The sequence below is a fragment of the Choloepus didactylus genome, chromosome 9 (assembly GCF_015220235.1).
Source record: "Choloepus didactylus isolate mChoDid1 chromosome 9, mChoDid1.pri, whole genome shotgun sequence".
In the NCBI taxonomy this organism is placed as follows: Eukaryota; Metazoa; Chordata; class Mammalia; order Pilosa; family Megalonychidae; genus Choloepus; species Choloepus didactylus.
The window spans coordinates 92,581,711-92,606,484 of record NC_051315.1 but is presented as its reverse complement, the minus strand read 5'-3'; the positions used below and the strand labels follow the sequence as shown (position 1 = coordinate 92,606,484).

At 41.0% G+C, this 24,774-nt stretch overlaps 1 protein-coding gene across 5 annotated transcripts in view; it reads right to left on the bottom strand.

Annotated features, from left to right (window-relative positions):
- Positions 1-283: 283 nt before the first annotated feature.
- LOC119544175 (aldehyde oxidase 2) overlaps positions 284-24,774 on the bottom strand; it is an 81,821-nt gene continuing 57,330 nt past the window's right edge. For 2 of the 5 annotated variants that reach the window (XM_037849365.1, XM_037849367.1), the window contains 10 exons: positions 22,059-22,154; positions 20,021-20,149; positions 18,204-18,278; positions 17,377-17,429; positions 15,917-16,031; positions 13,290-13,355; positions 12,988-13,176; positions 12,085-12,252; positions 3,260-3,335; positions 284-1,522 (listed from right to left, as the gene is read on the bottom strand). In XM_037849365.1, the coding sequence (XP_037705293.1) occupies positions 3,282-3,335; positions 12,085-12,252; positions 12,988-13,176; positions 13,290-13,355; positions 15,917-16,031; positions 17,377-17,429; positions 18,204-18,278; positions 20,021-20,149; positions 22,059-22,154 (945 nt within the window). In that variant the 3' untranslated portion in view covers positions 284-1,522; positions 3,260-3,281. The other 3 variants (XM_037849366.1, XM_037849368.1, XM_037849369.1) reach the window with 3 other exon arrangements.

Sequence of the window (24,774 nt, the reverse complement as noted above, 5' to 3'; positions counted from 1 at the left end):
AAGAATTAACTTCAAATATATGGCTTCAAATGTGTCTTCTTAAAATAGGATTTTAGTGATGTCCATGCCAACCAGATTTAAGTGTACCAACTCACATGAATAATTTTTATTCAGACCCCTCTATTTTTAGTGCTTCATAGTTTTCAATTGTGACAAATGGAAAATAAATGACCAGTAATCATCCTTAGCCCTAAAAGCCAAGTTAAAAAAAAAACAAAAAACTAATTATATTTACCACTGTTTAAAATAAAACAAATGATAAAACAAGTTTCTCAAGTTCTAATTAGATTAAAGAGTTAAGGATTTTATTTTCAAAAGAGCACAAAATTTTTTTTTGACTTGCAACTCGTTTCACCCCGACCACTCCCTCTGGGTTCCCAGCTTTTCTGCTCATGGGTCTTTCGTAATTTTTGGCTTGTCCATGACCCTCTGCTCCCGTCTCCTTTCTCTTTGAGCTCGGCTTCCCGCCTTGTGCTCCCGCGGGGCCTCCAAAGTCAGCGCACCGGCCCGTGCCCAGCTGCGCCCAGGTCCCTTCGAGCACACTGGCGTCAGCCTCCGCCAGGCCGGCCTTACTGCGCGCCTGCCTGGTCGCACCTTCTCTCCCCAGTAGCCACGCGCGCTCACCCCGCCTCGCCTTCCTCATTCCTCGCCGTTCACGTAAATTCTGGCTTTGGAGTGTCAGTTTACTCCCTGACTTTCTGACCTAATATACTTGCTGTTTCTCCCCCTCTGAAGTCCCCTACAACTCAGATGAATGGAATTCGGTGGATCCTGCATGGTTTAACACCAAACATAGAGGCGATTACAATTTATAATTCTTTTGTTCCGTGTTACCGACTTTGATGTATGGGAAACTGAGCCATGGAGTATTTCTGCAACTCTGATACCAGATCAGATGTTGTTCATAAACTTGACAAATAAAAAATGGAAAGAAAAGGTTTTTGATAATACATTGAAATGTTTTAAAATTGTTTTTTCAAATTCCAAAGAATGTTAGCCAGTTGAACAGCAGATCTTCGTGAGGAAAAGACCTCTTCTTTGCTGTCAAATGCACACACACACACAGACCCATAGCGAATCCATGGTAAAAACAAAACTAACCTAAACTAAACAACCTTATAGAACTCTTGTGGTTTTGCTGCTTTGTGGTTACTTGTGAATCAAATACATCACTGGAAAAATAATCACAGATTTATCTACTGAGTCATGTCTTTCATTTTATGATTGTGACCTGTATTCCCAGTCCTGTTAGATTGGAAGGAAAATTTGCTTTTACAGCAACATCGATGTGATTTCTCCAGAAACAAATCAGCACTACACTTGTGTTTCTGGTGATATTTAGGTTGGAAAGTCTAAGTAAATAATTTGTAACTAATGATTCATCTTGTTAATGTAGTCATACTTGAGTAATGTTTCTGAAAGTTGTGTCCTTTTTTCCCCACAACAGTGTAAGAGCATCTGTCTGGAGTCCAGTGAGGATTAATTTAACAAGCCATCTTTTACTTGTGAAAAACTGAAACATCTGGAAAAAAAAAAAAAAAAAGGAAAAGAGAATAATTATAAAACAAAGTATGCAAATCCTGCAACTTTTGGGTGTGTGGGACGAACAATGAATAGTTGAAAATTTGTGTTGGTCTGCTCTACAGGAAATAGGTACATTTAGGTAGTTTCTTATTCTCCCTTGGCTTCTGTGCAGTTATTTATAAAATAAAAAGCTGGACAAGATCAGAAGTTTCTGAGCATTTTTAGCAGAAGGTTAAAGTATTATGGGGAACTTGTATGTATATACATGTATTTGATTTTAGTGTGGTATGAATTTAATTTATAAGGTCAATGCTTATAAAGCAGATATATGAGAATAGACTTTTGAAGAATACAAAAATTTAAAATTGCTGGTAAAGGATGACAATTACAGAATGCAATTTATATCTACATTTTGTTTTGGTTGTACAGCATGGAGACAATTCTCACACACAGAAATACTAGAAATAAAAAGTGGTAAAGTGTTAAGAGGTTTTTCATTTGTTTTGTTTTTGTTTTTAAACTTGTCTTACAATGTGTGGATTGTCTTTATTTCAAAGTCTGTACAAAAACTTGACAATCTAGTTCATTCTTTGGTGGCCTCCAATTTGTGAAAATTTGGTATTAAGCACATCTGAGTACGTATGTGTGGTTTGGCTGTCCTTTTTTTGAGTACTGTGTGTCAGGCACTATGCTTTACACTTTATATATGTAGTTTCATATATGGATTAGAGTGGGTTTGCCATCATACACACATTATTTAGAGAAAGAGGTGGAGTGAGAGAATAATTAAAGAGTTCAGGTAATTTTGCCCTCTATTCTTGAGTGTAAGTTTTCAAATAATTATTTTACAATAATTTAATAAGTATTTTTTAATGTTGCCTATTTTGATTTTGTTATTGTTGTAAAAGGAAAAATAAATTTTCATCCTTTATTTAGTCTGGTTTAGCAAAAATATCAGTACAGGTTGTTCTTACATGACAAAGCACAATGGAATTAAAATATATATATATATATATATATATATATATATATATATATACACACACACACACGTGTGTGTGTTAATATTTGAAGATTGCTTTAGACACAATTGGAAAATTAGATTTTAATGAAAACACTTTACTTTTTTCCTCTGAATTTATGATATAGTCTCTCTCTTCCAGACTGCTTTCTAAGATTTTCTGTTGGGCAGAGAAGTAAAAAGTTTAATTTTCTAACAATGAAAATGTGTTTCTTTTTATTAACATATACTTTAAGGGAGTTTCTATAGCCACTCTCCAAAGACTTTAGTGCTCTGCATTTTGTTAAGCAGCTGTACCAAACTGTAGCAGTTGAACTCAGTCAATATAAATAGATAAGTCTTTCAAATAGCACTACATAATTCTAAATGAAGTAATTAATAGGTTTCGATTTGGTGTTGTGCATTCAAGTTTTTAGTGATCCTCAAAAGAATCAGGGAGCAGGATCTTTAAAATATCTTAATTCACAGTATTATTTTATTAAAATAAAAAGAACAGTTATGTTGGCTAGAACTGACCTTCCTTTGTCAGCATCCCTAGCCACGCATGTTTAGTGTTAAAGGATTAAAATGTTGGATAGGGTATATCGATTTAAAAATGGAAACTTAATTTAAACATTTGTGCAACTCAATAAAGCAACTCCATAGAACACATTTTGAAACTACTGGACTAGCTGATTTTTTTTCTAAGCAAATGTTTTAGTTTATTGCACTTACCTTTTAGAAAATGACAACAGTGTTATGCAATAGGTATACACCAAGGTTTAAATGTCTTAGGGTCATCTCTTGGGATCTAAGAAAGAAAGCAAATTATATACTTAATACTATTTCAATAGTTCTCCAGGAAAATTATATCAAATCTAAAGGTTTTGAAAAAAATTCTCATGGGAGGAGAACTGCACTATTCCTTTCAAATGACAGCTCTGAAAAGACAGTGGGTTGATGGTGCGATCTCTGTCAAACTTAAAGGGATGCTTGGATTAGTTGCCCACCTTCTTTGCTCCACAGATATGAATCCCACAGAGAATGATATACCTTAAAGAAATATTTGGGGGAGCGGGAAGGAATGGGGAGAGTGGATTGGAGGGGAGGCCTTGTTTGCTTTGGGGTGCATAGACCCCACCTCTGCAGTGATGAGACCAGCCCTGTCTGCCCCTTTAGCAAATAAATTGGGTGGCACCTGTCCCTTTCTAGTTGAACCCCAGGCTATTTCCACCATCCAAGAATTTGACTTGCTCATCCTTCTTCCTTGTGGTCCTCAATGCCTGTCCCCTCTGTTGGGAGTTCTCATTAGTTTTGGCCACAAAGCAGAACACACATATCTCCCTTCCTCTGTTGTCATGTTTTTGTTAGTTTTAAGGGTTGACTTTAAGTTACAAAGGTGTTAAAAATAAAAACAAACTTCCCACAAGATGATGGAAAGTTATGGAGATTCTGAAAAGCTTTTTTCCTTCCTAAATATTTTTTTTATTCCATAAAAATATAAACAGTACAAAAAGGAGACAAGAAATTCACCCATATCCTGCCATTCAGGATATCTTTAAAAAATCTCTTCTCTTTTGAAATGTAAATGGAAAACTGGGTTTGCCCTTCCGTTATTTTCTTCTTTACTGCTCCTATGGGAGTCGCTTGTCCATCTTCTTTAGAATCAGCCTGTTCCCCCTGGGCTGGCCTGGATGCTAGACAAAGCTCCTCAGTCTGGACTGAGGTCAATTCAGGTTGACTCTTCTAAAGGTGAGGTGACTTTTTAGTCTCTTCCAAAACCTGTTTCCTATTCTATTCACCAAACCTGGACTCCTGGGGTGTCCCTGTGCACTGGGACCTGGTTCAACACTCATTCTGTTACCACCCTGGCCATCTGGGGTTTCACCTACTTCTTAGTTCCCTGGGTGAGGACACAACTTTCTTTTTCTGGTCTCAAAGATTCCAGCCCTGGGGCTTATGCTCTGCATTGATCTTTGCTGATCTCCTTCCCTCCTTTTTTCTATCTTCTTTTTTATTGCCATCTCCCCACTTCATTACCCTTCCCCTTCCTCCTGGTTCGTTCTTGATCCAAGCAATATATTCACTAGCTGTCCGGCAAGACCTATTCTACTTTTAGTTAAAACTCAGCTTCTGAGATAATATCTGAGCCCAGTCTCATTGGTCATAAGACCTAGTATCAACAGCAGTTGCCATCAATCCAGGAGTCTTTATCATCATCATCTTCATCATCACCACCATCATCAAATACTGAGAACTCTATGTGTGATGACTGCTAAATGCAGTCTGCTCCCGCTTTCCATCTCACATAATCCATGTGACTAAGATACACTGGTGCTCATCTAAGGCCCTGCCAATTATCTATGGCTTAGATGTCAGCTGAGACAGCTGGATCCTGCATGTTTCCACACATGTGGGGGTAGGTTCTAGAACCACAGGAAATAAAATGCAGTCTTGTAGGATTGGCAGTGAGTTTCCCCCTCTCAGAGAAATCTAAGGCTGTGTATAGGATATGGGGTTGAGCACGCTTCACCTTGAGGACTAGTGCTTGGGTGTTTGTGGGTGAACCAGAAGAGAGTAGTGTAGGTAAACCAGGTGGCCACAGTGTATGAAATGTTCATGTGGCTCTCCTCTTTAATGTGACGGGAAAGACTTCCGCTGCTGAACTCACTGGGGGCACTGGTAAGCCTGTCAACCCTTACAAACCTGGGCATCTAGAAATGCAAGAGAAGCAGGGAGAGGAAGTGAGACATGGGGATGATGATAGTGGTAGGGAAGTAGAGGGAGGAGAGGTGTTGGAAGAAGACGACTAGGGTTTGCAGAGTCGGGGAGGCTAAGGCCTTCCGAAACCAGGCACTTGCCAGTCGCTTAGAATGGCAGGGGCAGGACAGGCATGGCCATTTGGAACGGGTACTGGTCTAAGAATAAAAGTATTGTTTTCCACTAAGTTCCTTAAAAACAGGCCTCAGCCTAACACTTGATACAGCCATTTATTGTGGGCTGAAAGGATTCCTTAAGGGTCAGCACTGAGAAGGCTGCCCCTTCAAAATGTGGGGTGAGCTGCAACCTCTTTACAAACTTGTAACTGAATTCAGTTGTCAGATTTTAGCTTCCAGGAGATGGAAACTGAATCTAATTCCCTTTATATGAGCTCCCAGTTACTTTAACAAATATTTTTTTTTGCTATTGGTGATAACAAGATATCAATGGTTTCACATATCCTACTGCCAAATTCTCCAAGGCAGTATTTTTCTAATTTTTAAGGCCTTGGGTGAGCCCTTCAGGCTTCTGAATTACAATGATTCCTTCTTTTTTAATGAAATCACTGTTTCTAACGAAAAGCCCTAATTTGAAAGTGTTTTGTGTTTTCTATACATCTTTTAGGGAAATTAACTTTTTTTTTCTTGTGAGATTTTAAGTGACTGCACAAAACACGTTTTCCAAGAGATGTATTTTTCTTTCTCCCACCACCAAGACAATCACATAGAGAGGATGTTTCTGGCCAGGTCTGGTTGAACCAGACTGCCCTGCTGGGCTCTGAGCAGAAACCATCACTGGCAACACAGTTTTCACCAGAATTGACACCCTGAGAAAGGGCCCATGTACCAAACAGTCCACAACTCTATGAGCAAGTTAACCAAAGTAAAACAATGCACAAAACTTTTGATATAGTAAATGTACTTTACAATGTTAATATTTTATAACAAAAATACCTTAGCCTTCTTACCAACGCTTGCTGTTTGTTGAAGCTAATTTACCCATGAAAAGGAGGCTGCTAGTTGTAAGAGGTACTGTTTGTTCTGGACTCAGCAGGTCAGCTTGATTTAATGTGGAAACACTTTTTTAAGCCTTTTGGGAGAGGCATATTTTGAAGAAGGTCATTAACAGTTTTGGGTATTTGGTGGAGAACTTTACAGAGTGATTTGTATTTACACAGTGTTTTTACATGCATTATCTTATTAAATGCCAAAGGAAAATTACTGAGTGTTTTACTATCATTTCTGTTTAAGAAATAGATAAAAACAGGCTACTATTTACCTTATGGTTATAAGGAGGTTTTTAAAAGAGGAAGTTTTGGACTTTCTAATTCTCATGTGCTACTACATAGACCTTCTGACCCCCTGGCCTGCTTACTTATCAGAGCAAATTGTGTTTTGACAAGAATATTCAAAGCCAAATACAAAGAGTGTTAGTATCTATGTTTCTTGCTTTTGTTTTTATGCTTTTTGTTTTTGTTTTTGTTTTTTTTTTTAGCATAGAACAGCATTGTGTGCCAGTGGGAATCATATATTTCCATTTAAAATCCATGTTGTAGTATGATCAAATATATTTAAAAATGTAAATTCTGCTATGGGCTCAGATTTGTTAGTGCCCAGACGCTTTAAAGAGACTGGTCTGTGTGAGCCGCTAGGCTATCAGAACTTCAGGAAGCCTGCTGGCATTCCTGAAGCGATCAACGAGTTGTAATTTCTAAAGATCTGAAGATGAAGACCTGGATCTTGAGACAAGCTAGTTGCCAGGAAAGCTGCTGCAGAGAAGAAGGATAAACGAGTTTTACCCTGCTGATGTGACGACAAGTGGTGTGGCCACAGATTTCTAATTCTTTTACTTCTCCGCAGGGAGAATAATAACCGCAGCCTTTCAGTTACAAGTTTTTCCTAACCGAGCGGCAAAATCAGAGACTTAAGAAAACGATCAATTTTGAGGGCTACTTAGTCCCAAGCTACTTTGAATCCTTTGAAACTGCCACGGGGCCTTTGCACTAGCTATTTTTTGCCTGGAACACACTTTCACCAGCTTTATGCTTGTTCTCTCATTTCATTCAGGCCTCGCTTCAAATATGAACACCCCAGAGAAAACTTCTCAAACCAGCTATCTAAAAAGAGCAATCTCTCTGTCATATTCTAGCCCCCTAGTCATCTTCATTTTGCTTCACGGTTTGTATTACCACCCAAAATATATCAAGTTTGAGTTCTTACTTACTTACTTTCTGGCTCCCCCAATAGAAAGTATGCTCCATGTGGACAAAGATTGTCTGTCTTGCTTACTACTATTTCTTCAGTTTCCCTGCAGCACATAGCACAGGGAAGATGCTCAATAAATGTGTTAGATGAAAGAATAAATGATTAGTGACCATAGCTGGGGCCACACCTATGAACCCTTTGATTTAAAAAGGTTAAGGCTAAGTTAGAAAAGTTTTGTTCTTTTGACACAGGGATAACCCAGGGCCAGCCAAGCATTTATAATTTCAGTAATTGCTCCGCTGCTGGACTGTAAACTCCTTGACAGCAGGGAACTGTAAATCTGGTTTACCTCTGTATTCCTGGTACTCCAAACTATGCAGGAAGGAAAGTCTCCAATTAATTTCTTGAATTTCATTAAAATATGAAACATGAGTAGGGGTTAACTAGGTGAGGAAAAGGAAGAAGATGGTTCTAAGCAGAAGCAGCAGCATGGTAGAGGGCCTGTAATAGTAGGGAGCAACTGGGCTTGATTTGAAGATAGAAGAGGGCAACTATGGCTGGGATGGGGGAGAAGGCAGGGTGGGGGGTACCATGTGAGGCTGGAGAGGTGGGAGGGGGCTGGTCTGCTGGTTTGTAGGCTTGATCAGGCAAGTTAAGAAGTATTACCTTTATCCTAATTGCATCAGGATCCTTTCGCCTTTGTGTGTGTGCTGGAATGACATAATCAGATTTGTCCCAGGACGGATCCCTGGCTGCAGTGTGCATAGGGGGATCAGCTGGGAGGCCACTCTGCCCAGCTACAGAGATGGTAGAAAGTAGCTACTACCTGAAGTAGCTTACTAGGAAGTAAGCTCCATGAAGGCAGGGATCTCTGTTGCATTCACTGCTATATTCCCAGCACCTAGAACCATGCCTAGCACATATTAGATGTTCAAAGTTTGTTTGTTGAATAAATGAATAACATAGTATCAAAAATGGAGGAAATGGGCTGTTGAAGAGATTGTTAGGGGGTAGCATTAGCAGGACTTGGTGAAGGACTGGGTATTGAGTATGAGGGAGAGAAATGCCAGGATGACTCCTGGGTCTCTGGTTTGTGTCACTACATGATTGGAGGGAGTACTGCCATTCCCTGCCAGAGAAAACAGTAGAAGAGTATTTTTGCATTTTTTAGTCCTCTTTGTTAAACTGAGTCAGAATTATCTACTCTCTGCTTTCCCTGGCAAGGCCCCACTCAAGGGCATTTTCTGGTTATGCTCTTTCTGTTGCTGCAGAGCCAAGGCCATAGCAGAGTAAGTTCTGGATAATTAAGATTTGAAGGCGCCTCTTGTGGTGGATTGAATTGTGTACCCCAGTTTGGACAAGTTCTTGGTATTGATTTGCATTCTGGTGGGTGTGGACCCACTGTAAGTAAGATCTCTTGCAGATGTTACTTCAGTTAAAAGTGTGGTTCCATGGAATCAAGTTGGGCTTTAATCTGGATTACTGGAGTCCTTTACAGGCAGAGTGAAAGTCAGATGGAGAGAGAAGCCAGGAGAGGCTGCCATGTGCATCGCCATGTGACAGAAAGCCCAGAACGAAGGATCACGGGCAGCCAGCCCCATAATACCACAGTCTTGAGGGAGAAAGCATCACCTTGCTGATACCTGGATTTTGGACTTCTAGCTTCAAAACCATGAGCCAATAAATTCCAGGTGTTTAAATCAACCCACTGTATGGTATTTGTTTTAGCAGCTAGGAAACCAAAACTCCTATATTCTCAATGTTTCAAATATATGTGAGGTCAGGAGAATGGGTAAGAATATTATGGGTCAGGATAAGTATGAAGGATAGATGGTCACTTAACATGGTTAAGTATTAATAATAAGGGCTTATCATTAAGAAGTTAAACATTCTGCCCCTTACTGTCCCCCAAATTTATTCCAGTGGCTACAGATAAAGATTATGAGTTTGTGGGATAAATTATGAGTTTGACCAGATATTTTCTTTTTGGGTTTAAGCAAAAAGAGTGATGTTTCATGGATGTTTCCCAATCTAGGGGTCCTGTGAATGAAGGCCCAACAGTATCATGCCCAATTACACTGTTCAAATCTTTTCAAACATTTATATCACAGATATCTCAATTTTTAAAAATGAGTATATAAATAAGATACATTGTACATATAAATATATATGACCAAAAAGATGGCTAGAAGTATATATAAAAATATATACCCAAATGGTTATTACTGGTTGGTAGGATTATGGCTGCTTTTAACTGTCATCTTATTCTTTTCAGCATTTTCTGATTTTTCGTAATGGACATGTGTTATACTTTTACCCAAACAAAAAACAATACATGCTATTAAAATAAGGTTTAGCATATCCAATGTAGATTATAACATTAGGGATGTTAAGAGACAATGTAACCATTTATGAGGGTATTAGTTTCTCATGGCTGCTCTAACAAATTACCACAAACTGGGTATTATTCTCTCACAGTTCTGGGGGACCAGAAGTCTGAAATTAAGGGGTTGGCAGGGCCACACTCCCTCCAAAGGCTCCAGGGCAGAATCTGTCCTTTGCCTTTTCCAGCTTCTGCTGGCTCTAGGCATTCCTTGGTTGTGGCTGTGTCAAGCCAATGCCTGCCTGTGGGGTCACTGTGCCTCCTCTCCTCCTATCTGCATTCTCCCCTGTGTGTCTCTCCAAACATCCCCTGCCTCTCACAAGGATCCATGTTATGGCATTTAGGCCCATGTGGACAATCCAGGGTAAATTCCTCCTCTCAACCTCCTTAACTTAATCACATCTTTTGCTGTGAAAGGTAATATTTACTCTTTTGCCACATAACGGTAATATTCACAGGGAATAATGGGATCCTAATCCTAATGGGATTAGGATGTGGACATAACTTTCTGGGGACCCCCATTCAGCCCACTACAATGAGCATTTTAGAAAATGTGAAATTACACATTGACTCTGGGTATTTGATTGAAGGTATACCAAATTAGTAGATGATATATATCCATAAAGATGCATTAAAATACTCTTATCAAAGAACCATCACACTTGTGAGAAGATATGTCCTCATCAAATGGACCAGGTAGCCAGGAGGCTGAGTCCCAGACAGTGAAGGAAAGCAAAGTGATTCATGTCTTACCTATGCACATGACAGAGTTACTTCACTCATAATTGGACCATTAAAATGACTTGAAATCTTGGAAATGAAGGAATTTGTTTATGAGTTATTTATAATTAATTTTGTAATGAATTATATATATTATCAGTTATTAATTGTAAAATAATAAAAATAACGTCTTATTACAAGAGTCAGGCCATTTGAAGACTGAAAATGTTAAACCTTAGCAAGAAAGGAAATTCAGAGTATTTTTCTGTTTTGTTGGGTTTTTGATTTCCCTAATCTGCTCACAGTTACCATTCCACAGTCACTAGCACTGTCAGGAAAGTGCAGAACACGACGCTACAGGCCAAACTCAGCTCTGAGGAGGAGTCCCTGGAGTCGGGAGGCAGTGGTGGTTCCCTGGCCTGTCCACCGAGGAGGGAACTGGCCAGAGGCAGGTCAGCAGTAATCACTACTGTGGACAGCAGAATCAACAAGTGGCAGCCTGAGGGGCAGAACTACCCATGGAGAGGAAACTTAGAGGGAAATGACTGGGTGATTGCTGTAACTGGAGTAAAAGAAATGTTGTTGAGTCAAATTTGGAGATGCAAAGAGGAATAGATTGAAGACTCTTTTAGGAAGTAGAGAATTGATTATTTTCTCTCTAAGAGGCAATACACCATAGCGGAGCCAGATGGCCTAGGTTTGCATTTTGGCCCCCCACTTATTAGCTATGTGACCTTGGGCTAATTACTCTACCTCAGTTTCCTCAACAGTAAAGTGAGGGAAATAACAGTAGTTACCCAATAGAGTAGGGGTAATGACTAATGAGATAATTTGCTTAAATGTATAGTACAGTAGTCAGTCAATATTAGCTACTCTTATTTACATTAGGATACTTTTTGGAAATGGGCAGACGAGGTGGACTCAATGAACTCTCAAATGTTGCTTATCTGTAACATTCAGCAGGCTGGGATTGCCAGGTGTGTGTATGTGTGTGCGTGTGTGCGCACGTGCAGCCGAGCAGATGATGCCCTAGTTCTCTTTGTCTCAGGCTGGGAGGCACTGTCAAGAAATGGAATGAGGTAGAAAAGCAGCAGCTGGTAATGAGAACTTATTATTTCCAAATGACAGGCAGACAGTTTGAATATAGAAAGGAACATTATCAAATACAGTTACATGACCCACAGGTTATTTTTGTTGTTGTTGAATGACAGGACAGATTAGGTAAGATAGAGGGCGGGAAATCAGTCATCTTGCATTCAGCTATTGGTTATTTCAAAAATATAATACATTATCTTACTTCAGAGGTCCTGAGATGATCAAACTAAACAGACATGGAAATGCTTTTTAAAAAGTTAAAATTGCTACAAATACACAAAGTGTGTGTGCAATTTATTTTTGTCATCTTTTAATTTGATTAGGTAGACACATACAGTATAAATTTATCTAAGAGGTCAAAGAAGCAGGAAATAGGAAAATAAGCAATAATTGCTTACCATCTCTGTGAACCGGTCCACACAGGCCATCCGAACCTGTTCCGGTGTTGCTGGGCTCCTGGCTGTGAAGTCCTCGGCCGTGTCTCTTTCTCTGCGCACCGCGGCCACGGCATCAGCAATGGCGAAGAACACAGACGACCCCAGGAACATCCCCGACTCCCCAAGGCCCTGCGAGGAAGCACACTTGTTTGAGAAGCTTCTATACTATATTACTAGCTAGCACAAGGCAGGACCAGGTCTTGCTCATAGCTGCAATCCAGCCTTTAGCACAGTGTCCAATAAGTTCTCTGTAACCATTTGTTGACTGATCTACTGAATGAAGTTCGAGTACTCTTTAAAGTCCCCATATTTCCTGAGCTTTCCAGGTCTCTAATTCAGTTTCAGTTAAATCTTTTTTTTTTTTTTTTTAAATAAGAAAGTTGCGTGTGTATGTGTGTGTGTGTATGTGGGTGTGTGTGATGTGAGGGGAGGGTACTCTATTTAGAAGAATACATTCCATGGATTGACCCAGCCAACTTAATGAACAAACAGAAAAATGCCACTGTTTTCTAAGATTTTCAGTAACTTCACACCTTCAATCCCATTTAATATTATAGTCTTAAGATTCTTAGGTGACACTGTTATTCTATCACGATGTCAAAGCTTTTTGCTGAACATTAGAGTTTTCAGTGAAAGAGAATATTAGTGAAATCCCTGGGGTTTGTCTGGGCCCACCATCACCATTTGACTTGGGTAGGTTGTTTATCTTCTCTGAGTCTGTTTTCTCTAGCGATTCATCTCTGAATTTGAACAGTCTATGATGATTTGGTCTTGATAACAGTTAACATTTATTTTTTATTTTGTTTACTGGCTTTCATTTACCATGCCACCTGACCCATTACATTGTATGGTTTGGGTATTTACCTTGGATGAATAGATGGTTAGTGGGGTTTGCGTTGAAGGCAACAAGGAGACATTGAACTCCTCTGGGACATCAGTGCTGGTTGGAATTTTATATTCATCTGGGCCCCGAGAGTACAGAACACCTTCTGGGGAATATTTCAGCTCTTCAGTGGTATAAAGGCCCATTCCCTGAATAAATGCACCTTCAATCTGAAGGAGGACAATTTCAAGCTTGGTGACAATTGGGTGCTCTTTAGAATGCTTTTATTTATCCCCCAATCACTATGAGGGAGGGGCATCCACCCAAGCAGACCAACACCTACCTGCCCAATATCAATGGCTGGATTTAGGCTGCAACATGCATCCATGACGATGTCTGTTCTGATTTTCTGCCAAAAATATAAATTATCTCGCCATCAAAGCTTGAATTAAAAAATATCATTTTAAGGTTTATTCAAATGGACTCCAGTCATTCCAGAACTCCTGCCAGTCAGTTAACACTGCATTGAAACTCACTAACATTAGAGTTAGGTTGAAGCTGGTGAAACTTCTGCTTGGACTGAGGGCCCCCGATGACCTTTTACATTCATGGTTCTGACTCTTCTTAATTGATTCCCAAGTCCATGACGTAGTGTGTAGGAGTGAGACATGTAGTAAATAATTAAGCCTGGTTGTTCACCCAGCATCTAATTCTCAACCTGGATTTGTTCCAATATAATTCCTGAGCTCATCTAATCCTCACGTTAGTCTGATGTAGGTGGTTATTATTGCCATTTTAATGAGAAATATAGTAATGACGGCATATGTGAAGTTGGGAATTTGCAAGATCTTGAAATGTATTGAGGGCAAATGATGAGCCTGCCTTTCGCTTTGCTAATCTACTTCCTTCTTGGAGAAAGATCACAATAATCTGACCCTTCTGTTTTGGCACTGGGCAAGCACCTGACGGTTGTTACGGAGCCACAGAAAGCTCCTGAGAGGCTGTGGTCTGTCTTGGGAATACTTCTGGGCTTTCCTTCTGCCCCATGCCCGATGCTTGTTCTGATTAACAGTCTTCATTCTCTTTTTAGCCTCGATATTTGGGTTACTACTTTCTGTGTAGCCCTTTGGGTTCGGCAATTCTCTTTTGACTGAAACCTTGGCTCTCAGACGATCTACTCTGGGCCTTGGGCCTGGCTTCTACCATCTTCAACCTGGATAGAGGAGATTGGAAGTACCTCAGAGTGGGCCTTCAAACTTACTTCTGTCTTAAAACCTGGTATGTTTTGTATTACAGGTATTAGACAGTGAAAAGATAGCTGAGCTTGAATACTGAATTGTAGGATGTCTTTATTCACCCACCACAAAGAGCCAGCAGCAGTAAGGCCAGAAATCAGAGATTTCTCTGATTTCTGTTTAATTAAAAGAAGTTCTGCCTCTTCAAAGAATAAACTATTTTAAGGGACCAAAGTACAGTCGAAATTGCTGAATCTTCAACTGGAACAAGGAAGCCACAGAGAAGACCAAATCTTAACTTTTCTGGCACCATAAATTCTGGAAGTTCCCCATGAGGTCGGTTTCTTCAGGGATTTGTATGGAGGCCCTTGGGTAAAACTGCCAGATAAAATAACTTTGTTCCAAATATTGCATGGGTTTTGTTTACCTGGAATTCAAATTTAACTGGTCATTTTGTATTTTTATTTGCCAAATATGGCAATTCACTGTCAGGATGGTAGGTCAGAAAATTAATTGATTTCTAAAAACAGAGCTTCCCACCTAGTGTGGAGCCTCAAGTGGGTTATGTATGTGAGACACTGACACCCGGGCTTTTGTGGAAAGGGGTTTGGGGGTGCATGGGAGTGGGTGGGGACCCCTGGATTGGTTGCCTCCCAGCACTGTCTCCTTGTTTGCCACACTGTGCTGTGCAAGTATTGTCATTTTCCATACGTGTCATCATGTGAAAAACACCAGGAAACACAATTTTAAAAATAATTGTATGAGTAATCTGTGATCCTGATATCATGAGTTTACTTCTTAAAAATGATCTAGAATGAAAATGGAGACATATCCATGAGGATATGAGGGCAACTGTCTTCAGAAAGTCCCTTCATGTATTTAAAAAATCTTATTTCTATAACATTGTGTGAACAAATTAACCAACAATGGGGCTATAAAAGATCTTTTGATAACATTTATAAGCTAGTATTTACAAAGTCCTTTTTATTTGACATGAGTTGACCATTTTTACTTTTGGGCAAGGTAGCTCAAGGTCATGTTGGAATAATTTGTGTAAATTTGTACATGGAATTTAATTATGTCATTGGTCCATTCCCCACCACTTACTAAACTTTGAGTTCCACTATACTATAGGGTTTCTGTAATCTCTGTTCCCAGATTAGTACCTGGGGTACATTCATGGTTTCGATGCTTTGGGTTTATCCTTTATGATGCGATTTGTTAACTTTTTTTGAATATGTCTCCTGTGTCCAATAGGTGGTGCCTTGGATGTTAAATTACATAGCAAAATCAAAAATTATTTTCACCAAACAAATCTATTTCTTTAGAAGTCAGTACCACCCTTGGGTTAATTGTCTTTGGAGAAACATCAGCACATTACTATGTACTTTCAAAATGTTTGCTTAAGACTATTTACTAAGTTAATATTCCTTCAGATAACTATTTTTCTTCCTTTAGGAATAGAACCTCTTTTTGGGAAACTTTGGAAAGTGATTTTGTAATCTGAAATAGAATAAAAATTTAACACATTTCATGCTGTCATAAGCAATTCTTTCTTGACCATTATATTTTCTTTTAAAATGGAAATTCAGGATATGGCTAGACCCCTGCACGTTCTCATGGAATGCTCTTATTATGTAAGTATTATATAATGAAATTGGCCTACTAAATGTAGAACACAATTTTTTTGTTTTTGTTGTTTTAACTTGCAATAGGAAAATTATATTTGACTTACCTTATGAGCTCCAGTCAGGCAGTCAATTTCAACCTCAGAACAGGCTGCTCCATAAACATAATATGGAAATGGGTCTCCTTCCCCCTTCTCCCAGTCCATGAAGGCCTTGTAGCCCCTGATGGAAGAAATGAAGTCCTTTAACTTGGGAATTGCAAACGTTGGTTCATTTTGAAAATTATCAGAGTTTTACAATAGCATTTCATTTGACTGATATCATTTCAACTGCTTTTTAATCTCATTTAAACTAATGCGATCTGTATTTACAACTTGGTAGTTACAACAACACTATCATTTGTCTCCAAATGATACACCCTGTGCTGCAGTTAGAAAGTCAGAAAGAGAAGCCAATAGACTGTTTTGACCATGACCTCAAGGATCTCTCAGTGTACCTGTATCTTGGTGGTCTGGGGTTTGAGTTTAGCTCCGCACATTGAGAATCTCAATCAATTTTTATCAGTGTTCTTAGAGGTGCTAACAAAAACTCACAGGAGACAGATTGTGCTAACAAAACTCACAGGAGACAGATGAATAGGCTGGTAATTCAACACGTTAATTTATAATGGAAGATGCACCCAGCAAGAGGGCTGGTTTGTTCTCCTCTTGGGTAACAACTCGGGAGTTTAGGACTCATTGTGTATAGGGCACTGGGTTAGGTTGTTAACTCATTCTATCTTCATCAGAATTTGCTTTTCTATTGTTATTACCATTTGTTTGGTTGGTTTGGTGGTTTGCTTAATTAGATTGTAAAACTAATGCATGCACCTCCTGAATTGACAACCAAGTCTTCCCTCCTTAACATGCATTTACTCAGGGCCTCCCACTGACTATTCTGGGAAATGGTGATTGGTGATTATTCTCCTGTCCATCCCCTCTTCTTCGTAAGGAGCCTCAAAATAGAAAGGTTATATGGAAAAGGAAGGGTATTTGTAAAATTGAGTTGCAGGTTGTTTCTAATGATAACATCTTCTTACTATTCATGCTAAAGAATATTAAAAAGTATTCTTAGCTATCCTAAGACATGATTTTCTTCCTTCCTTCTTTCCTCCCTCCCTCCCTCTCTCTCTTTCTCTCTCCCTTCCTTCCTTCCTCCCTCCCTCCTTTGTTCTTTTCCTTCCTTCCTTCCTTCCTTCCTCTCTCTCTCCCTCCCTCCCTCCTTTTCTCTCTCTTTCTCTCTCTTCCTTCCTTCCTTCCTTCCTTTCTTTCTTTCTTTCTCTCTCTCTCTCTCTCTCTTTCTTTCTTTCTTTCTTTTCTTTCTCAATGGGGTTATGCTATTATTTACTATTTCTTTGGCCATGGCTCCAAGGCCTTTGTGAAATCATAGAATTTTGGGCCTGAAAGGGACCCCAGCAATCACATAATAAAGCTTTTTATTTTATGTCACAAATGAGGGAACTGAGACCCACAGCAATTGGGTTATATCTTTTTTCTTCACTAAGTTGAGATATTATTTAAATTTTTACCTGAAGTATCCAGTGGCTGAAAGACTGATTCTTTGTTCAAATGCAGCTTCTATCTGCAGAATGGACATATTTAGTCAAATACATCATATGATAGGTTGGGTGAAAATGAAAATATTCTATATATAAAAAATTGACATCCAATAATTGTTGCTTGCACTTTGCTATCAATAATAAAAATCATCGTTTTTTCCTTATCTGGCACACTATCAATATCCTTCTGGCTGAATTCAGAAATCTGAACTGAAGAAATGAAACAGAATTCTGCTGTGCATCTATGATATAGGGGCTTACTACACAAGGTATTTGGGGCTTCATTTCCGTATGTTAGAACTCTAGTAAGTGTGTATGTAAGTGTGAGATAATTGTTCTAATGAAATAAGATACAGAAGATTGTACAGTTGTATTAAATGAGTAAATTCCCTTGAAATGTATTCAATAGAAACTAGGCCTTTCCATTTCTTCCTCTCTACCCAACATCAACACTTTTTGGTGGCCTAGGAAAGCTCAGGCTTTTCCTCTTCTTCCGTATTTAAGCAGGGTGGGTGAGGCCCTCTGGGTGTTCGTCATAGGCTCTCCTTCTTCCTCTCCACGTTCCCTGGGTGCTCCTTCCACATGTCCTGGGCATACACCATGGAGCAGCTTCCTGAACCTCTGGTGAGCCTGCGCTTTTGCAGATGTGCACTCAGCAGGGGAGGAGGCAGGGCACGGGCCACCTCACTGTGACACCTGGAAGATCTGTCTCTCTGCGGTGTGGCTGTGGCTTTCTCCCTTAGCACTGATTTGGGTTGTTTTCTCATTTATAGTAACAAATCGAGGGCAACACTTACCCAGTCTTCCCATGTGCCTTCTGGACTTTTCTTAATGATGGGCTCAAGGCGTTTCAGGAGGATCTGACAAGCATTCTTGAAGGAGTTAAGAAAGAGAATCCCCATGAGAGACAGCCTGGTTAGGATTGTGTGAAAGACTTTTCTTTAATAATTGATTAGTCAACAAATGCTTATAATGCCTGTTACTGATACACTGGACACAGATAGTAGCACAGCTCCTGCACTTGACAATGGCATGAGTAACTAGAGGGTTTTTTCTTTCTGGTTCAGTTCCTGTGAAAATATATCAGCTGAAACTATCCTCTCAGGTTTTCCTTCGAATACTCATATCTTAATTCCTTGTCCTTTTCTACATTAAAAAAAAAATCTATTCCTTCTTTTCTGTTTTTCAGCCATTAAAATAAATGGAACAAAACACACCATTTTCACTCACATTTGTGCTTTCCAATCTGCCACAATGACATGTCAGTATCCCTCTGGCTCTGAAACCCTGTCCATCCCTGCATCTGTCCATGCATCCATCCATCCATCGTCAAACTACTGCAACGAAGGTTTGGCTTTGGGTGTGGTATGGGGAAATAATGAAATTTTCTTTCTAATAACCTAGATCCATGAAGTTTCTCATCCTTGAAGCAGAAACCTCAAACTCAATACCTTAGAAGATGGATTAACCTTCAGTTTGGGCTGACAACCACTATACACTGAACTTTTCCTCTCATGTTTGATCCCTCCTAGAAGTAGATCTTATAAATTTGAGGTTTCCCACACAATTGTGCTGAGCAAAAAGAGCCTCCACTTTCTGATCCTCTGAGAGATATCCCTACAAAGCTAAGACTGATTTGAAAGTGGTTCCCTTGGTGGCATAAATGCAGTGTCTTGGGTGTGGGGAAAAATGCTTCTCCACAATGTCCCAATGGAAAAAGTGAACAGTTTGTAACAGAAACATGACAAATAGATATTACTTCCAAAAGTACATGAAATCAGATATATGAATTAAGAAATCAGAGTTCTATTCTGAGATAGTGAAAATCTAGCAGTTTTTTTTCTTTAAACATTAGTTAGAAAATAAGTACCCAAAATAATTATGAGCACTCTGGTACAACTCCACTGATGACAACACTTTAATTGCACCATATCTACCTGGCTGGTGTTCTACCTGCCCACCTGCCTGCAAGAACTTGTGTGTGCCAGGGGAAACTTGCACAGCTCTGCACTGCTTGGTACCCCATTTCTTCTTTCTGTGCCTCTGGTGGGCAGACACTGCCATCTGTTCACCAAAATCCATTCTCCCTTTCTCTCATGGCATTTGAGCTTATGGTTTCCCATTATTTTACATTTCCTAACCTCCCTTGCAGTCAGGTGTGGCCTGAGATGGGTTCTGCTAATGATTATGGGCAGAAGTGACTTGCATTACTTCCAGGTCTGGCCCTGAGTCTTCCCTGCATGCTCCTCCTTGCTCTCCATTTCTGGCTCACTGGGAGATGATGCTTAGGGCAACCTTAAAAGCCACATGTTAAAGATGACAGAGCCACCATCAATCTGGATCCTCCAATGACCGAACATTCCCTCTAGACTGTTTGTTATGTGTGCAGGAAAGAGTTCTGTTGTGTTTGAGAAGAATATCATATTCTGGGTCTATCTGTCACCTCGGTTTAGTGTACTCTAACAAATACACTTTCCAGACAGTTTGGTTATCCATGCCCATGTAGAGTGATAGCGATGACTGCTCTGAAGCCAGCCCCTTGTGCCTGCAACCAGCTCAGGAACACCAGAGATTGGAAAAAGCATACAGGGGAAAGACAGACAAGAGGGGTCACCTGCACAGCTCTGCCATTGACGTCTGACCCGATGGAGGCCGCTGTAGCAATTGTGTTGGGCACCGTGGCTGTGCTTGTTTCACAGATGTGCATGTAAGACATGGGTATTTGTAATTCACGGCTGGCCACCTGTGAGAAAGGTAAATATTTTCAAGTCCAGCAAGGACTGCTCTGAATACTTGAGTCATCATTTTTCTTAATAACAAAAAACCGTTATTTTTATTTACATCCGTGATATACTCTAAAGCCTAAAATAATGTGTTTTATAAACATCGAAACCATTTTTTCAGCACGGTCTCATGCTGATTCTTTTTTTTTTTTCAATTAACATTTTTCTGGGTAATATTCCATTGCGGTTCTTCCTTTCAGATTTTAACAGTGCATTTAGAATGTTAAGGACATCCTAGTTTCTAAATTTTACATGTGTTGGCAGTAGGCCAAATTGAGACTTTTTTGGTGACTTGTTTGGTGACAGTGGTGGGGGAAAGAGAGAGCGAGAGAAGCAGAGATATTAGGTTGACTGCCTGACTCAGGGTTTGGTCTGAAACCTGTTGGTGTCAGTGTCAGGTGAACCTAGAACCCCCTGAGGGCAAGTCTTTCTTGCTCTCATCCCCATCTAGCTTCCTCCCTCTTTTCTTCTGTTTGTTTTCACTTGCTTATATTCTTCTAGTGTTTGCTGTTCACTTTTTTTCTCTTCCTTCTAGATTCTCTAGAAGACACATATGGGAATTAAGATATTTAATCAAGAAGAAATGAAAAGGAAAGAAATGAAAAGGAGGGAAGTAAGGAAAAGGAAAAACATTATTCTGGTTGCTGTTGTCTTTTACTTTTTGCCGAAATATCTTCTGAAGATGTCTGCTGGTATGGGCTTGTTCCTGTTCCCAGATAGTGATCTTTAGACTGATGCCATGCAATAATTGAGTTTACCAAGGAAGATGCAAAATGAAAACAGGGAGATAGAGATAGAGATAGAGATAGAGATAGAGATAGAGATAGAGAACAGTTTTGTTAGTTCTTGGGGATGGAAATCCAAGGAGAATATGTTGGTTCGCATAACTGGGAAGAATAGATGGACCTAGCATCAGGTATGTCTGTATCTAGGGATCTAGGGGCCTTGTGGTCTCATCAGGGTCCCCTCTTGGCCTCTGATGTTTGCTTTTCTCTCTGCGTTGGCCATGTAATTTCCAACAACAGACAGGCTTCATCCATGGCACAGGGGACGTGGCCCCTGGCAACCTTGGCCTACAGCATCCCAAACAGCCACAGGGAAAAGGTAGCTCCTTTCCTCCAGCATCTACATATCAGTCCCCAGAGAGGACCTTGATTGGCCTTTCTTGAGTCTTGTGCCTTATCCCTGGCCCAGTTCCTACAACCTGGGGGGGATTGAGAACCACGACTGGCCAGACCTGGGTCCTGTGCCTGTATCTGTGGCAGGCGTGGGGATAATGAAAGGGATGGAGTTTAAAGGTACCGGAATTGAGGGTTCCTTTAGAACAATGTGGAATGTGCTACTCCCAAGGAGCTAAAGGCTGGAGAGTCAAAAGTAACAAACGTGCACTATGACAATCTAGTCAATTTGTCTTAAAGCTCAATTTATTCGATTTAAATGATTATTCTCCCCTTGCCCCTGAGATTATATTCTTCCTAGGGTTTTTGTGTGTCTCTCTGTGTTAAAACAGCCTTTAAAAATTATAGGAGGGTGATAGTTGATGAAATACTTGTCAAAATAAAACATCAGCAACCCAATATTGTCCAGAACATAAAAAATTACATGCACTGGTCTCAAAATAGAAAAGCTGAGAAACGCCTGCTCTAGTCCAGCCTGTAGGAGCATCTCCCACAGTGCATCCCTGACAGCCACCTCCATCCATAAACCCGGCTGAGCTCCGGGAATATTTGCACATGACGGGACTTCTGCCCCCTAGGGTTTGACTACAGGGAGCCATTATTTACCCTAAAAGATGAGTCACAAATGTCAATCATGTCAACAAAGTAGAGTGAGATTAACGATTTAGTTGTATTTACTTATTTATTTTACCTGAAGCATTTTGGTGTGAATGCCTTGCCCCAGTTCGTTGCCTCCGTGTGTGACCAATACAGACCCATCTGTGTAGATATGAACAAGAGCTGCTGCCTATGAAACAATGCAGGAACACACAGCTCAGTCCAAGGCAGCATTTAGTAAGGTTCAATTTCAAAATCGAGGCAGGGAAACACCAGCCTCATGGGGGTGGGGGTGGGGTCAGAGAGGCAAGCTTTCCTGGTAGAAGTCTGAAACTTACTTCTGTTTTGTGCCAGTCACTCGTAAAGAACATGCCCACTTAGGAACCTGGTTTTAGTAGGAGCCCCTCAGGATTCCTCTGGAGTTGTGAGCATGGGTTCCGAATATTAGGAAGTCACTCCCCTGCTTAAGTCTTGAGCTGACCCCTAAGCTAGTTAATTAATATTTTAAAGTATAGGCAGGCACTGTGGGTCAACTCTGTGCTCAGTTCTGGGGATATAAAGAGGAACAAGGACGTGGTCCTTTCCCAAGTAGCTCAAGATATAGTGGGGAGACAGGCTGGAGATGAAGTCACTGTAGTGCAGAATGACTGGTGAGAGGAGGCAGGTGGCATATCGGGCCCTGGGAGAGCCCAGAGGACAGATCTGACTCCTTCTGTGGAGCTCAGAGAAGTGTTCCCAGAGGGGACGTTTGATTGGAATCACGAATGGGGGAAAGGTTTGGAGTGGGCTTCAAATTGAAGTCCGGCGTCTAATTGCAATTGATGGGGCCCTCGGGGCATTTGGCCTCTGCCTGCTTTTCCAGCTCCATCCCCGCTGCTCCCTGCCTGGCCCCTGGGTCCGGCCTCTCTGCTGCTCCTTTCCCCCTCCGTGCTCTTGCTCTTGCTATTCCCCTTTCCTGGCTGGCTCCAGTCCTCAGTCCCACGGTCCCTATTCCGTGAAAACGTCCCTGAATGCTTCTCATCCTGGAAAGGATCAATCACCCCCTTCTCTGCACATCCTCTTATGGGGGTAACAAGGGCACCTGGTCTTGTTCATCTTGTGTCTAGTAGAAAACTCAGAGCAGGTCTGAATCACAGAGGCGCTAAATAAATGTCTGGTAAATTGAATGAATGGAAAGGCTGTATTTTTCCTTCCCGGAGGAGGAGGAATTAAGAATTCAGTCTGTTGGTGTCTGGGGATGCCTGGAGGCCTGCGGAAGGCTTGGAGGAGCCCTGGGAGCATCACGGCTTATGAGTGCTAATGATGGTATTTATTCTTTGTGGGCCTTCTGACTGTTCTGTGGACAGCACTTCTCACACCCAGTTTGGAGACGAGGTGTTCCAGCTGGTTTGTGAGTCACCAGCTGACCTGGAATAACACACTTCAGCCCCCAGCCAGGTGACTCGGGTACATCAATTTAGAACTCTGTGGGGAAGCTGGAGGCTTGCAAATGGAGACTTAGAGTCATGGCTTATTTTAAACTTGTCCTGTGGTGAGATGAGAAGTTGGTTTCATGAGTTAGGGTGATGGGAGAGAGGAGACTGGTTTAGGTGGGAGATGGGGCACCCGGGTCTCCCATTCTCTCGTCATTGATCCAGACCAGGGTCGTAGACATGACAGTTTACCTTCTGTGTCTCTTTATAGAACAGGCACACTGGATCCGAACAGGAGTGTGATCCAGAAAACTAGGGGGTCACATCCTGCCCACCAGAGAGACAGACCTGAGAGGTGTGTCTGGGATCCCCCGAGGACAGATACACCTTCTTAAGAAACAGCTTAGGGCTGCCCAGGGTGGGCCAGGAACCCTGCCAACGGCTTCACATTCACTATTTCATTTTATCCTCATTAATCCTAAGAGAGAGTTATTATTATTCTCATTTTATAATTGAGGAAGCTGAGGCTCAGAGAGATTAAATAACTTGCTTAATGTCACAGAGCTAGTCAGTGGCAGGGCCAAAGATGTCTCAGGCCTGCCTGAATCCAGTTGATTAGGGATTTGGGGGCAACTGCTATATACCATAAGAAGGATTTCTTTGGCAGGGCAGATTTTGTGGGGTGTGCATGTGTGTGTGTGTGCGTGTGTGCGTGTGTGCGTGTGTGTGTCTACTGGCTGCCGGTAGCTGACAGCAAGTGGAAGAATGCTTTCGATGGTATACACAAGGGAAATCTAATGCATGTAAGATTTTCACAATTGCTGGGTTTTCTGCTTTTGATGGACAGTAATGCTGGGAAGACTCTTCTGTACCAAGGGTGGAACTATTTAATGGACTCATCTATATGCTGTCCTTCCAGGTAGGGCCTGTGAATGACTTGCCTCTGAGAAGCAAATTTACCTGGGAAGATTTCTGGACTCCCACCCCCATTTCCCCAGCAGAATTGACACAGATTCTTGGGAGAGGTAGCTGGAATCTGTCAGCTGGTCAGGGTGAAATGGAACAAGTTCTCTGCCTTAACTTAGGTGCACCAAGGAGTGCTGTGGGCTTCTGGGCATGGGCCAGGAGAAGCCCTACTCCTGCCCAAGCCGTGAGACCCCTGAACTCAGAGAGCACAGCCCCACAGGCTTCGTGGGCTCCTGCTCCTTTTTTGAATAGTGGTGAGCCAGTTGGGCCATTATTCCATCCCCACAGTTCTGCTGCTGGAGTTCTCCTGCTTGCTGATGCTATTTTCTGCTATTGATACCTTGTCCTACTGCACTATGTAAAAAGTGCTTGCAGAGGAGGGGCTGCTCAGGAGAGTTCAGTGCATTTCCCCCACGTGGCAGAGGAGCTCAG